This window comes from Rissa tridactyla, chromosome 1 (genome assembly GCF_028500815.1).
Source record: "Rissa tridactyla isolate bRisTri1 chromosome 1, bRisTri1.patW.cur.20221130, whole genome shotgun sequence".
Lineage (NCBI taxonomy): Eukaryota > Metazoa > Chordata > Aves > Charadriiformes > Laridae > Rissa > Rissa tridactyla.
Window position 1 is genome coordinate 33,289,436 of NC_071466.1, and position 13,690 is coordinate 33,303,125.

The 13,690-nt window shown below is 40.3% G+C and overlaps 1 protein-coding gene across 13 annotated transcripts in view; it reads right to left on the bottom strand.

The window, feature by feature from the left end:
• The window catches only part of FNDC3A (fibronectin type III domain containing 3A), a 123,413-nt gene that overhangs the window by 53,628 nt on the left and 56,095 nt on the right, over nucleotides 1-13,690 (bottom strand). For 10 of the 13 annotated variants that reach the window (XM_054211432.1, XM_054211442.1, XM_054211412.1 and 7 more), the window contains one exon: nucleotides 336-412. In XM_054211432.1, the coding sequence (XP_054067407.1) occupies nucleotides 336-412 (77 nt within the window). Of the gene's footprint in view, nucleotides 1-335; nucleotides 413-831; nucleotides 1,157-4,698; nucleotides 4,911-5,257; nucleotides 5,280-13,690 lie in introns of those variants that run through there. The other 3 variants (XM_054211512.1, XM_054211502.1, XM_054211530.1) reach the window with 3 other exon arrangements.

Consider the following 13,690-nt stretch of genomic DNA (forward strand, 5'->3'; position numbering starts at 1 on the left):
ATCCACTAACCCAGAATTCACGTCCTGCACAATGAGCTATTTGGGTCATGATTGTATTTTATGTTCAGAGAGCATTGAGTACACTATGATCCTGAAGTCAACAAGGAACTGTGCTTGTTATTGTCATGTAAGTAGTTAATATATAACTAAACAAGCACAAAGACCACATGACAAGTCTCCCATCACAGAGATACTACAGGACATCTCCCCTCATCTCCCCCTGACCACAGTGACTCTGAAACTTCACACATCAATTTATTGAATTAGCTATTCAAGCTCTACTCCTGTAACTTGCATGAAAAGAAATAAAATAAGAATCAAATGAAGAGACATACCTGTGGGGCATATCCAGGAGGCACATAAATAGTAGGCACTGAACCATTTGGGGACATCATTGGAACCTGAGCAGGACCTGAATGGGTTACAGAAATATTCAGTACAGCAGCATTTAAAGTTCAAAGAACATACTGAACTGCAAAGTCTCTGTGAAAAATATACAAGATAACATGGATAAACAAAGGCAATGAACTGTACAGATAAAATTATAGCAAAGGGCATTCTTAGAAACTTAAGAAACAGTTAGAAAAAAACCCCAGAAACAAAATAAAAAAAAATTCACCAGCTGATATTTTTCCCTTCTCTGTCAGTAAGCTCACAGAAGACCTTATGTCAAAATTTCTTGACAGGTGACAAGTCAAAAGAATTGTCCCAAGATGAAAAGACAACAGACGTGACTTTAAAACAGAAACCAAAACCAACAAAAAAAGTATTTGAAACAAACTGGTGAAACCAGAGAGTATTCAGTTATGAGCTGTAAAGGAAATCACTTACAAAATTGCTGCTCTGTTACTATGGTCTTATCACCTAAAGTGGTCTCAGTACCAGATGACTGGGAGGTGGCAAATGGGATACTAACCAGTAAGTCTACTCCTACTAATGGGAAAAGTTGTGATACCACGATGATCCTTGTACCATGCAAACCGGAAAGAACAGAGTTCGCAGACACTTAGGTAAATATGACACAATGGGGAGGCGTTATGGAGGCATTTGTAGATAAAGTACTGCCTGGAAAATCTGATACCTTCAAAGAGCACAGGGACGCTATGACATACTCAGATTTTCAAAAAGCTTTTGACAATCTCTCTCAAAAACTCTTAAAGAAGTAATGCTGCCTTTGGTTAAAGTGGGAAAAGGGCTTCTCATGAATAACTCACCTGCTTGAGAACAGGAAACAAAGAGAAGTAGTAATTGATCGGCTTTCAAAGTGCCCAAAGTGACCAAAGGTGTCCCACAGGCAAGCAAAGAAGAACCTGTCCAATGTATTAACAAATCTTTTGGAAAAGGAAATGAACAGCGAGGTGACAAATCTTTGGTATGGTCTCAGAGAGCTGCAAAAGATCTCACAGTGCTCAATGACCAGATGATAAAAAAGAAGAAGAAAGTGTCTGTAAGTGCAAAGTAATGCACCTGGACAAAAACAGAGGTATTTATTTACAACCATAAGCCATAAATTAGCTGTAAATAAACAGACTATGGAGTTACTACATATATTTCTAAGGAAATACCAGCTGATTGTTGTTCAGTGGCATTTGCAGAAAGAACAAGAACATTAAAAATCATTACTAACAGAACAGAGAACAAGCAGAAAACATTATTACACTATGCTATAAATCCATGTGGTACCTCAGTAGCTTGAGTGCTATGTGCAAGGTCATACACCTTTCAAAAAACCCACACAGAACTAGAAAAGGACAAAAAAAAAAAAAAAGAGAAGTTTACAGTAGCTTTCTGCCTGTTTATAAGGAAAGATTAAAGAGACTGGGATTCTTCCATCTGAAGATGGTTAAAATGTAAAAAGACTGGCAGCAGAGGAATAGTAAAAGACCTATTAAAAAAAAAAACAACCCGCCTACAAACTGCCTAAAAATGGGAAGACAGATCATTTACAGTTTCTCACGTGCAAGACCCAGAGATTAAATTAGATCACCAGGTAAAAGGTTTAAAACTGATAAAGGAATTTCTCATGAAAGGCACAGCTAAATTGTGGAACTCCTTGCTTTAAGAACATTGTGGAAACTAAAGGTTAGGTTCAGAACAAATTGAACAAATTGAGAGAGGTAATCCGTTAAGAGCCGTAAAAAATACAAGTATTACTTTTGGTTCAGGAAGCTAGAAACAAGGAAGTTATTTGTGTGTGCCTGCCCTATCGTTATGCTCTCCCCTTTAATCAGAGCAAGCACATTGGCTCAGGCTTCAAGAGGGACCACCTACAGACATCCTTATATTCTTGTGTTTAAAATAGACAAGGCGACAATCGCCGAAGTTTCAGTTTTTCTTTAATAATTAAACACAATATAATCCGACCAGGTTCTGTGGCAAGTGCATAGGGTTGAGATTCAGACACTCCAGGCCACATTCTCCAAATTTCCAATTCAGTGTAGTAGTGAGGCTACCAAAAGCACCGATCCAATTCTTAGTGAAGTTTCAATACTTCTGAAAGGGCGCTCATAGTTCCACATTAATGTTTTGTAAACTCAAGTTAAGATCTGCAAATGGAAAATACTAAGTAATTTTAAAGTATGGTATATAAGATTAGCATACCTCATTCTGCTAAGTATGAACTTGACGGAAAAATACAGATAACTATCCGAATGCCAAGAGCTGGGAAAAGGAACAAAAAGCAATCTTTAAAAAAGCAGCATGTAATCCAACTTGATACATAGGGACTTCTTCACAAGATACAGAAGTTTTGAAATGTACTACCTAAAAAGAATCACAGCTTTATTATCGATGAAGGGTCAACCCACAGCTGGGGGAAGGGGGAAGAGACTTTTTAAGAACAAGGTCTTAATTGAGAGATTAACTGACCTGTGTAACAGCAAAGAATATGAGGACTACAGTAAATTATAAACTGAGAACTGAACCTTCTTCAGGTCTTTTTGCTCAGCTGAAACTCAAAAACGTTTCCACAAGAGTTTCTCCTGAATATGAGATATTCAGGAGAATACCTCGTATTCAGGAAAATATAGATATATTCAGGAGAATATAGATATATTTTCTTTCTAAAAATAAACGAAAGTGAAGTGAAAACCAGCAAAACAAAAGCTGAAAAAGTGCTTTAGAACATTAGCTTACAGTAAACAAAAAACAGGTCAACAGTAATGGAAGCATATTTATTATAAGTCAACCAAATAATGGTTTGAATTCTTACATCAGAGGGTGAATTTTACAGAGCTTGCATTTTGTATTGCTTTCTTGTAGTTTTTCCATAATGAATACAAAAGACCAACACTTCTACTAAACTCACAATTTTAAACTATTTAAATTTCAGGTAAATTGAGAATTAAGACCACAGTTACTTGAACTTTCTACGGCAAACTCAATGTCTTCAGGGAAAGAAGGAACTCTAACAAAAACAGCCTACTTCTTTGCGAACTGACAGGTACTTCTGTGTTTGGCTTTTTTGTTTTGTTTTACTTTAAACATCTAAAGAATATTGTTTAACAATCTTTTTAAAGCTCACTTATTTAGTGCTTTAATCTCTCTAACAAACAAAAAAAAAGCAGTTATCTCCAATCAAGTACAAAGGTTGATCCACAAAGCCATTCTCAGTATACCCATAATCTAGCAGCCACAAAAATAAAGACATAAAGGCAATGTATGGACCTGAAAAATTATTGCAGTGTTAGATTAGTAGTTTGAAAATTTGCATCCCATCTTTAGCACTTTACAGTTCCACAATTAATGAAAATATATTTTTAATATTCAAGACATAAGGGTGAACTCTAATTTACTTCTGATTGGATTTCAAAGTGGCTGTGGAATGAAGTTTGATTGCAAAGGAACATTCATGAAAATGAAAAGCACAGAAAAAAAGTTGGCAGACTTTATACATTTGAATGAACATAGGGTCTTCACAGTGAAATTATTGATTTCTTGACAGAAAGCATATTACTACCTGCAAAAATTAAAACAGCTTTCCTGTATCTAAAGATAAAATGCTAATATACTGTAAAATATTATTATTTTTTTCCTTTTAAAAACAACTAATGTGAAGATCTTGACTCTACTTCAGTGAAATACACTGCAAGAGGAATTTTCATGCTTCTAGGTATTGGCTAGGCTGGTACGTGACAAAGACAGTGTGTTTTACCATGAGGTGAGACTGATTATAAAGCACCATCAAACAACAGCGCCAGGAATTTATGTTAAGCAAACATCTGATTTTCTATATTGCACATAAATGGAATTGACTTCATCCAAATCACTACATTATGGATGTTGATGACTTGACTGTTGTAAGGGGAGGTCTCGAATCTTCTATACACTTTCAGGTATGCAAGTTTTGTTGTATTAGAAGAGGAATAGTATTGTGGGAGACAAAACAAACACGTAGCTATGTTTTGCACTTTATTCTTGAAAAACGAATCAAACACAGTAATGGTTTATTTAATTCAACTGAACTCAAGAAAGAGATGTTTCACCACACTCTCAGTTTATTGTTGTCCTGAAATTCGCTATGTCACTACTATGAAAGGGAAAACTTGTAAAGTGTCTAGGGAAGAATTTTGTTCTAAGTTTTAAAAATAATAATAATTAAAAAAAAAAATCAAGGTGCCTATCGAAGATCACATAAAACTTGGAATATGCGTCCTGAAACGGGAAAAACATAAAAAATCCCAAGAACGAGAGGAATACCTTCTTCCCCCCGTCCCCGGCGACAGCAGGTGAAGTTCCCCAACACGCCTGTTCGAGCAGGCTGCAAAAACCTCATTACAGCGACCACAAACGCCGAGCACAATTAAGCGCTGTGTAATCGCTAGGGTCGTGGCGCCGTCAACACCGTAACTCCTGACAATCTGAGGACACCGCCACCGCCTTCCCTAATTAGATACGCTATTTCTTTTCATTTCAACCGTTCCGCACCGCTCCATGTTGAGGCGGGCGGCGGAGCTCCCAGCCCGGCAGACGATGCTCTTCCGGGGCAGTAACCGCCCATCGCCCCGCTCTTATAAAACCCGGGCTCGCCATGGCCTCCCAGCCCGCAGCCCGCCCGCTCCCTTCGCCGTGACGGGGACACCGCAGCCCCCCTCCCCCCTCGGGCCGGCCACCCTGCCCCCTCCCCTCCGGAGCCCGCTCATGGCCGGCTTTGGCGGCTCTCGGATTTCCCCCGCGTTTTTATTTCCAGCCACCGCAGCTCTCCCCCGTCCGCCGCGGTGCCGCGCCCCGCCGTTGTGTTTCAGCGAGCAGGCCTTACCGCTCATTTCGGGCCGGGCAGCGGGCCGGGGCCGGGGCCGGGCGGCTGCTGGGCGGCAGGCGGGGCGGGGGCGGCTCCCTCAGGTGCGCGGCGGCCCGCTCCGCTCCGCTCCGCCCCGCGGCCCGCTCCGCCCTGCCCGCGCCGGGTCCGCGGGCCGGCGGGCAACCCCCCGGGCACAAAGCGGCCCCCGGGCTTCAAGGAGAGGGCGAGGAGGGTTTTCGGGCGGCGACATCCCCCGTGAGGGTGGCTTCCTCCGCCATTCCGCTGGACCGCCGCTCCGGCCTACCGCTCGTCATTGGCTGGTGCGATCCAAGTTCTTTAGCGGAAAGCTTTTACGTTAATTAACATAATTAAGTTACAAAGGATTACTCCAGCCCAGGCCCTCCACAGGATTTACCTTTAGCTGAACTGCTAATCAGTTTACACCTAAGAAAGGAGGCGCACAAACAGATCTGGGTGCAAACAAACACTTTCTGGCGTCGCGTTTAGAAAGCTGCAGTGACTTTGATACTAATCTATGTGGATGCTGCGGCTCATGAACACTGCTATACTTAGCATTAGTCTAATGTGAACGGCGATGAATCACTGTTATCCCCAGGAGGAAATAGCATTCAGGATTTACTGCAGCACATTAGGTTAACTATGGCTCTATAACCGAACACCCACACTTTGACATCACACAGGGCGATGATATGCATCACTGACGCAAGCGCCGACAGGGATCAAACACAAAGGCCACAGCCATTGAAACAATAGAGCGCGCGGCTGACGTAGCAGCACGCCCCTCCAACACTGGCGGGCTGCAGTAAATCAATAGTCCCAGATGCCACAAATAGTTGCGCCGCTCTGTCTTTTACATAATGGCTAAGACTTCAAAGTTTTATTTTGGGCTCCCAGCAGCCACAGTTAATTACAAAAACCAGTAACAACAACCATCACCGCCACCAGTTGGTCTACATTTGTCTTGCAAGCTGTGCCTGGAAAATATTTCCAAATTAGTACTTTAGGTTAACAGGCACTAAAAAAAAGCTGTCAAAAAGAATCAGCAGCTTTACATTTATTAGGTGCAATGTAATCAAGGAGAGTAATAACAAAGATGAAAAGCAAACACAGAACTTACTGCTAGGCCTGAGCTGGGGAAGAGGCAGAAGAAGGAACAGTGAACACTGCAAGGACGCAGGCCATAAGACGACTTCAGCTGGCAATGCTGTCAATTTAACGTATTCTTTATGCTCTAAATTAATCCTGACAAAGCAATCCCCTCCCCCATCCATCTGTCTACTTTTGCCATCAAGGCTGGGGAACAGCAGCTGACAAATCAGCAACACCAATTTAAATATATTAATTGGCTACAAAAATCTATCAGTAGACTGCAGGCTGGCAAACGCAAGGAAAAACTGAAGGTAAAACATTCACATAGTTCCTTTCAAAAGCAGGGGAAAAGGCATCACTTTCCTTCACAGAGACTTTGGAATAATGGATAAAAGAGCAGAAAGCTAAGAAGCCTAACACAGTATTTCTAAAGATTACATCCTAATGCGATCCTGATCTTTCCCATGAAACCATACATACATATTCAGGAAAAAAAAACAAAAACCAGGATGTGAAATCTCTTCTCATAGGCAAAGTGCAGGGATAACAGGTTCCTATAGCACTATCATTTATACAGCTATCAGTTTTCTTTTATAATGTCCTCACGTATGTCAAAAGGAAAAAGGTAACAATGGTTTCTATGTTCAAATGTTAAATGTACTTTCATTTCACCTGTTTCTAAACAACAACCACTGAGCAACTTTGTGATTTAAAAAGACTACAAGCCCACATCTTTGAATGGTGCAACTTCACCAACATGAAGTTAAACTTGGGAGCCTGCAGAAGGAAGATTTTAGTCTTTTGAGAGACTCCAACAATAAAAAGTTTTTATATATTCTTTCCAAAGCAATTGTGCAGCACAGTAATCAACTCTATCATACTTCGCTGACAAAAAGTACCCATGAAACAAAGATGTTAATGTGGAAACACGACACAGACTTTGTACTGTGCAACCTACATTGTTGCTCCATTTCGTTTGCTGTTTTAGGTTTAGACTTAAGGTAATTATTTATTGACTATATGGAAGAGTTATGTCAAAAAATTGTTCTCTCTCCCTCATAGTCTTCCAATTTAAATATCACATGAACCATAAATCATTGCATTTCATAGGGAGTCAAATGTGATATACCATTCTTAATGCAGAGAAACTTTGATGAAAATGTTTTTATTCTTAGCAGGAAAAATAATCTGCACTCCTAATCTAACTGCATTGCGTGTTTTCTTTTTTTTTTTTCCTCAAGGAGAGAGTAATTTCCTAACACTTGTGTTGAGCAGTACTGATCTGCAACTTTTTCAGACTAATACTTAATATTTGTGCATACTGCTTAATCACGTTCCATTTCATTCACAACACTCAGGATAAACTACAATTGAATCATCTAACAGTTTTTACCACTAGAATTTGTGTTTTTCTAATCAGATTTTTTTTTTTGGCCATATAGTACTGCAGACCGGAAAATTTAAAAAGTTAAGCACTAGTACTGATGGCTGTGGTTAAGAGGTAAACAGCACAAGCGAATCTCAGCAGTTCTTGGTGTGTAGATAGTGGCTTCTACAAAAGAGCACGTTGATTCAGAGAAGAGAGATCTTGGAGGGAACAAGCATTAACTTCAACTTCCTCTCCCCACCTCGTTGTGCCAAAAATGAAATTACATAGTATAATTACTTGTAAAGGCCTTTTCAGCATCATTATATTCAACTTACTATGCTGACTTATTTTTTCTCTCCATACTTACCTGGCTACATTGATTTGAAACTAGAGTGTTTTGGCTACATTGATTTGAAACTAGTTCTGTTGTCTCAGAGCTTGCATTCAGAGAAGCCCTCCCCCTTTATGCAAATTTCTTAATATTCCCCCCCTCAAATTATTATACAGACAAACACACACACACGTGTGTGTATATACGTATGTATATACATATATATTATAACTTGAATACGGAGTTACTCAAATTAAATCCAGTTGGTGGCCAGTCGCAAGTGGTGTCCCTCAGGGCTCGGTATTGGGGCCAGTTCTCTTTAATATCTTCATCAATGAGCTGGAAGCGGGGATCGAGTGCACCCTCAGTAAGTTTGCAGACGACACCGAGTTGGGTGGGAGTGTTGATCTGCTTGAGGGTAGAAAGGTTTTGCAGAGGGATCGGGACAGGCTGAGGCCAATGCTATGAGGTTCAACAAGGCCAAATGCCGGGTCTTGCACTTGGGTTACAACTACCCCATGCAGCACTACAGGCTTGAGGAAGAGTGGCTGGAGAACTGCCCAACGGAAAAGGATCTGGGGGTGTTGACTGACTGCTGACTGAATATGAGCCAGCAGTGTGCCCAGGTGGTCAAGAAGGCCAACAGCATCCTGGCCTGCATCAGGAATAGTGTGGCCAGCAGGACCAGGGAAGTGATCATCCACCTGGATTCAGCACTAGTGAGGCCTCACCTCGAGTACTGTGTCCAGTTTTGGGCCCCTCACCACAAAAAAAGACATTGAGGTGCTGGAGCGGGTCCAGAGAAGGGCAACAAAGCTGGTGAGGGGTCTGGAGCACAAGTCTTATGAGGAGCAGCTGAGGGAGCTGGGGTTGTTTAGGTTGGAGAAAAGGAGGCTGAGGGGAGACCTTATCACTCTCTACAACTACCTGAAAGGAGGTTGTAGTGAGGTGGGGGTCGGTCTCTTCTCCCAAATAACAGGCAACAGGACAAGAGGAAATGGCCTCAAGTTGTGCCAGGGGAGGTTTAGACTGGATATTAGGAAAAATTTTCACACTGACAGGGTTATTAAGCATTGGCACAGGCTGACAGGGGAAGTGGTTGAGTCACCATCCCTGGAGGTATTTAAAAGACGGGGAGACATAGTGCTTAGAGATATGGTTTAGTGATGGGTTTTGTCAGAGTTAGGTTGATGGCTGGACTAGCTGATCTGAAAGGTCCCCTCCAACCCAGGCAATTCTATGATTCTATGAATATGACTTGTTGAATATTACTCATATGAATATGATGTATTGATTAAGAAAATCAATAGCATACACATAAATGCTGAAACAATTTTACCAAGTTCTAGGGTAAAGTATTTTGAAACTATGGATGAAAATACACAGAAGGCTCTGTGGATATAATAAAATTCTGTTTGTGCAAACTGTGATTGAGTATTACAACACATATAGTGTCAGAAACTCAAGCAGGAAATTAATACCAGAAAATGCCGCCAAGTGAAAATTTGGTGCCCAACTCAAATGTTTATTTCTACCCGTGGCAGACACCTCTAAAGATGTACTACTCTGAGTTCCTGGAACCTACTAATAACATGCACTTTCATTTGAAAAACCTCTGAGTTTAGGCTTCGAGATAATTATATAAACGAATACAATGCAGATTCAGATGGTGCACTTAAAATAAAAACAAAGCAGAACAAAAATTATTCTGATTATAAGCGGTGGAATTCCTTCTAATATCTAAAATAAATACCACACACATCTTTCTTTAAAGGGACCACTTTGGGAGTGGTCATTTCTAACTGGAAGACATAAAACTAAGTTAGCAGGACATGAGGTGTCTCAGTTTTCCATGAATCTCCTAATTCAAGCTTCTACATGATTTAGCAGAAAGAGGGAAAACTAGGTAAATGGCTCCACAACTAGAGTTTCTAGTGTGCAAAACCAGGACTAAATCCTGTTCTTAGTAAAAAGGTTAATGATAACTGCGGATCTAAAAAAAACCAAAAAACCCAAACCCCCTTACACTCAACAGCTCTGTCCCACTGAAATTTTACTCTCTCAGATGCAATTCTTGCATCAGGTAAGTGAGTTTACTGTTCTGGAGAGATTAAAAGGTCTTCTGTGTCAATACAAAGAAATGGAAAGACAGTTCAGTCCTACAGCACTTCCTTTGTTCACACTCAACCCCATACAATTATTTTTATGCCTGCATTAGAGGCGTTCACTTGAGTCCAGCAACAACGATCCTACCAACATTGCACTTCCACCAACAAATGTTCAGACATAGGTTTCTAAACTATGAAATAAATCTTGAGGTAACACTTTATAACACAGTTTTGCTTCACATCATTAGTGAGGAAAACAGTCCCTGACGCTGACAATTCAAAAGGTGACATTTGGTAATGTGAAATCCTTCTGTCATGACACAAACTGTAGGGAAGAAGCCCCAAGCAAATTACACAATCATCACACGACAAAAATCAGACATAAGGCCAAACTGAAAACATCTATGTTACACACCTTACACTTTGCAGCATCTAAAGCAAACACTTGGCTTCAGCCGGGTGATTCACTGGCTGCCTCCGGAGGACAACTCTGTCCTTCTGCACATTTATCTGAAAGCTACCTCATACCGAATGACACAAATCATTAAGCGTAGACAGCGTGTCCTCAAGTAGATATCTGGTTCAGGCCTGCTCTAGTCACTCTTCTGGCCAATTTCAGTAGAGTACATCAAGTTTTCTGAGAGTAGATTCCTATTCAGGAAAAGAAGGTTTTCCTGCTCAGTTGGTAGGTAGGCTAAATTCCGTGCTATGCTCAAGCAGACTAACCCCATAGCTTGCTCCTATCTAGGAGAACGCTGTGAACACCAGATTATCGAATAACCTGTGTCACTGCTGCTGAAGATGGACCACTAGAAACTGGAGTGCAACACACTAAGATCTTGTCCATGCTGGAGATGCTTAACTCCTTTAACCCAAGAGCTTCTAAATGGAAAATACAGAGCCAGCCTTTAAAACAGGAATCAGAACCCAGGCAATCACCTAAATCATACAGGAAACCCCATTACATCAATAGAAAAAGGCAGATTACCTTCTTGTGTAGTTTTCCTCTAGAATCTTATATTTTTTGAGATGAAGATACCCAAACTCCTGAAGACAACATGAAAAAAAAGCCTAAACTTAGAATACGCCAGAGCCTCCTGGCTAGGGGACTCTGCTGGAATCGGAAGCTACAGGTTCAGATTTTGTGGTACTCACAAAACTTCAGATCTCCTTGATTCTGAGTGAGTGCTTTAACCAATTTCCTGCTGCTGATACTGTTTGCATTTGGGGATAAACTTAACATAGCCTGAGTCAACAAATAGCCTATCTTTCTTTTTGGGGAAAGAGAAAGGCAACATCTATATACTGCCTCTATGTTGTCTCTAACTCTGGCATGTCTTTGATGGCTGGCTTCTGGCTGTCCCCTCGCAACCTCATGTTTTGTACAATTACAGGCATGTAGGGAATGCCATGGTCATGTCGTGGTCAAAACAGGAGACGCAATGGATTCAATGGGTTTGCTAGGATTAGGTCATGATGCAGTGGATAACCTGGTCTGCGTCTGAGACTTTTGCAGCTAACAGCTTCTGAAGTTAGAACTAAGGTGGAATTCAAACAACCTGAACGTGACCCCTTGGGATTACAGTCCATCACAGAGACATACTTTTCTGTCTTTTCACCAATAATGGGACAAGCCTGTGAATGCAGCTACAATAAGGAACTTTCTGAAGAGAGTGGAAATAAAAGTTTGACTGATCTTGAAGATTCTTAGTAACGTTGCACCTGACATGATAAACACTTAAACATTTAGATTAAGACTTCTGATTCTGCTAATGACTTAAGGTCAACACACAAGAATTTTCATGTTCAGAAAGCGTTGCAGAAATGTTGTCCCAAATTAATTAACCCAAAAATCAGGGTACACATAAAAAAGAACTGATGTTCTCAGTTAGACTTAGCAACATAGAAAGGCACCATGCAGAATGCCAGAGTGCACTATATTGACAGCTGCAGAGAAACGTTTCTACTATAGTACAGATCACTAAAACACCTTTAACCAATTCCCACTGCAAGGCTCACATATTACCGTTGAAAGCCATTTGAAAGTTTTTTCAGGGTCTGGGTTAGCTAAAAAAAAAATAATAATAAAAATCACCACAGGCTAACTTATAAAGGCTTTTAAAAATTTTAGTTAAATCTTTTGAACTTGTTTTAGCATTTGAAATTTGGTCTTTTTGTTGTTTTATGTGACAAAGGTTCCTTCATTCTTCACAATGAACTCTTTACAGATCCCCTCAACAAGGAACTATTTTCTTCAAATCACAAGCAAGTTATCACACAGGGAAAGTATGTAAGCTCAAACATTGAGAGCATCTATGACAAAGGTTGTTGTTGATAAAAAGCTTTCAACAATGTTAATAAATATGTATTATCAAAAAGAAAGTATCTGGTAAAGCAGTAAACAGGGATCAGACACGAAGATAAGCCTATGCCATTGCATAGGCTCTTCAAATTCAATTTGCTCTGTAACCAAATACGTTTTAGAAAGTAATATACCCACTGCTTCGGCAGTCAAAATGAACTCAGAGCCAGAAAGAACTATGTAAAGAATCTACTTACCTGTGCCAAACAAGAGGCCAGGAATGAAACAACTAACATGTCTCAGACATATAAAAGTTGTCATTCCAAACCAAAAGAAAGGGAAAAAAGACACATGTATACAGTAGAGCTCCTTACCATACATTATGTATGGATCAATATATCCCTCTACTAAGGAGGTGAGACAAGAAAATTGCTTAATAACTGGAAAGTAAATGCATCCTTTGTGCAGAAACTTTTTTATTGCTTCACTACTGTCTGGATGCAGCAGATCTAAATTTTCTGTTGCTGGACAGTCAGGGCTCAAGGACTGAAAAAGACCTCATGAATCAAGCCTATTCACCTGCAATTGCTGCTTCATTTCCCTTCTCCATTATCGTACATCAAGATCCATCACAAATGGATCCTACATAAAAGCATCAAGACCGATCTTAAAACAGTCAGTCCTTTTACCCATACATTTCCCACTGGAGAGCTGTTCCAGAGCACAGATCTCCAATGCAGCCAGGAGGTTTCTTGAAATAAGATAAAAGTTATTCACAGCCATTTGCCATCCAGCTGGGCTCTAAACCAGCTCTGGCATTAACTTTTTTTTTTTTTTTTTAAATTCCTGGTGTTTACTTACCTATTCCTAACAAAACTAATTTTTAGCCAAACCAACCACGCTCTTCTACTCTCTTTTTATAAAATAAGCTCCTCATTCCCCTGAATATCCTAATAGCTCTGTTCTACAACACCTGGAATCAGCTTCATTTCATCTTTTTTAAACATGAATTATCAAATTACAGTTAAGGTCTCAGCAGAACCCTGTAAAACGCTACTAAACAACCCAAGCTGTATTAGCAACAACTGCCCGGATGCATTTTATGATCATAGTTACCTTCACAGAACATTACACTAAAGATAATACTTACCCTTATGAGTCAAATAGCTCGCCTGCTTCCTCCTCCTCCTTATCAAGTTTCAAGCGAGGAGATCCCCATTTATAATTTATT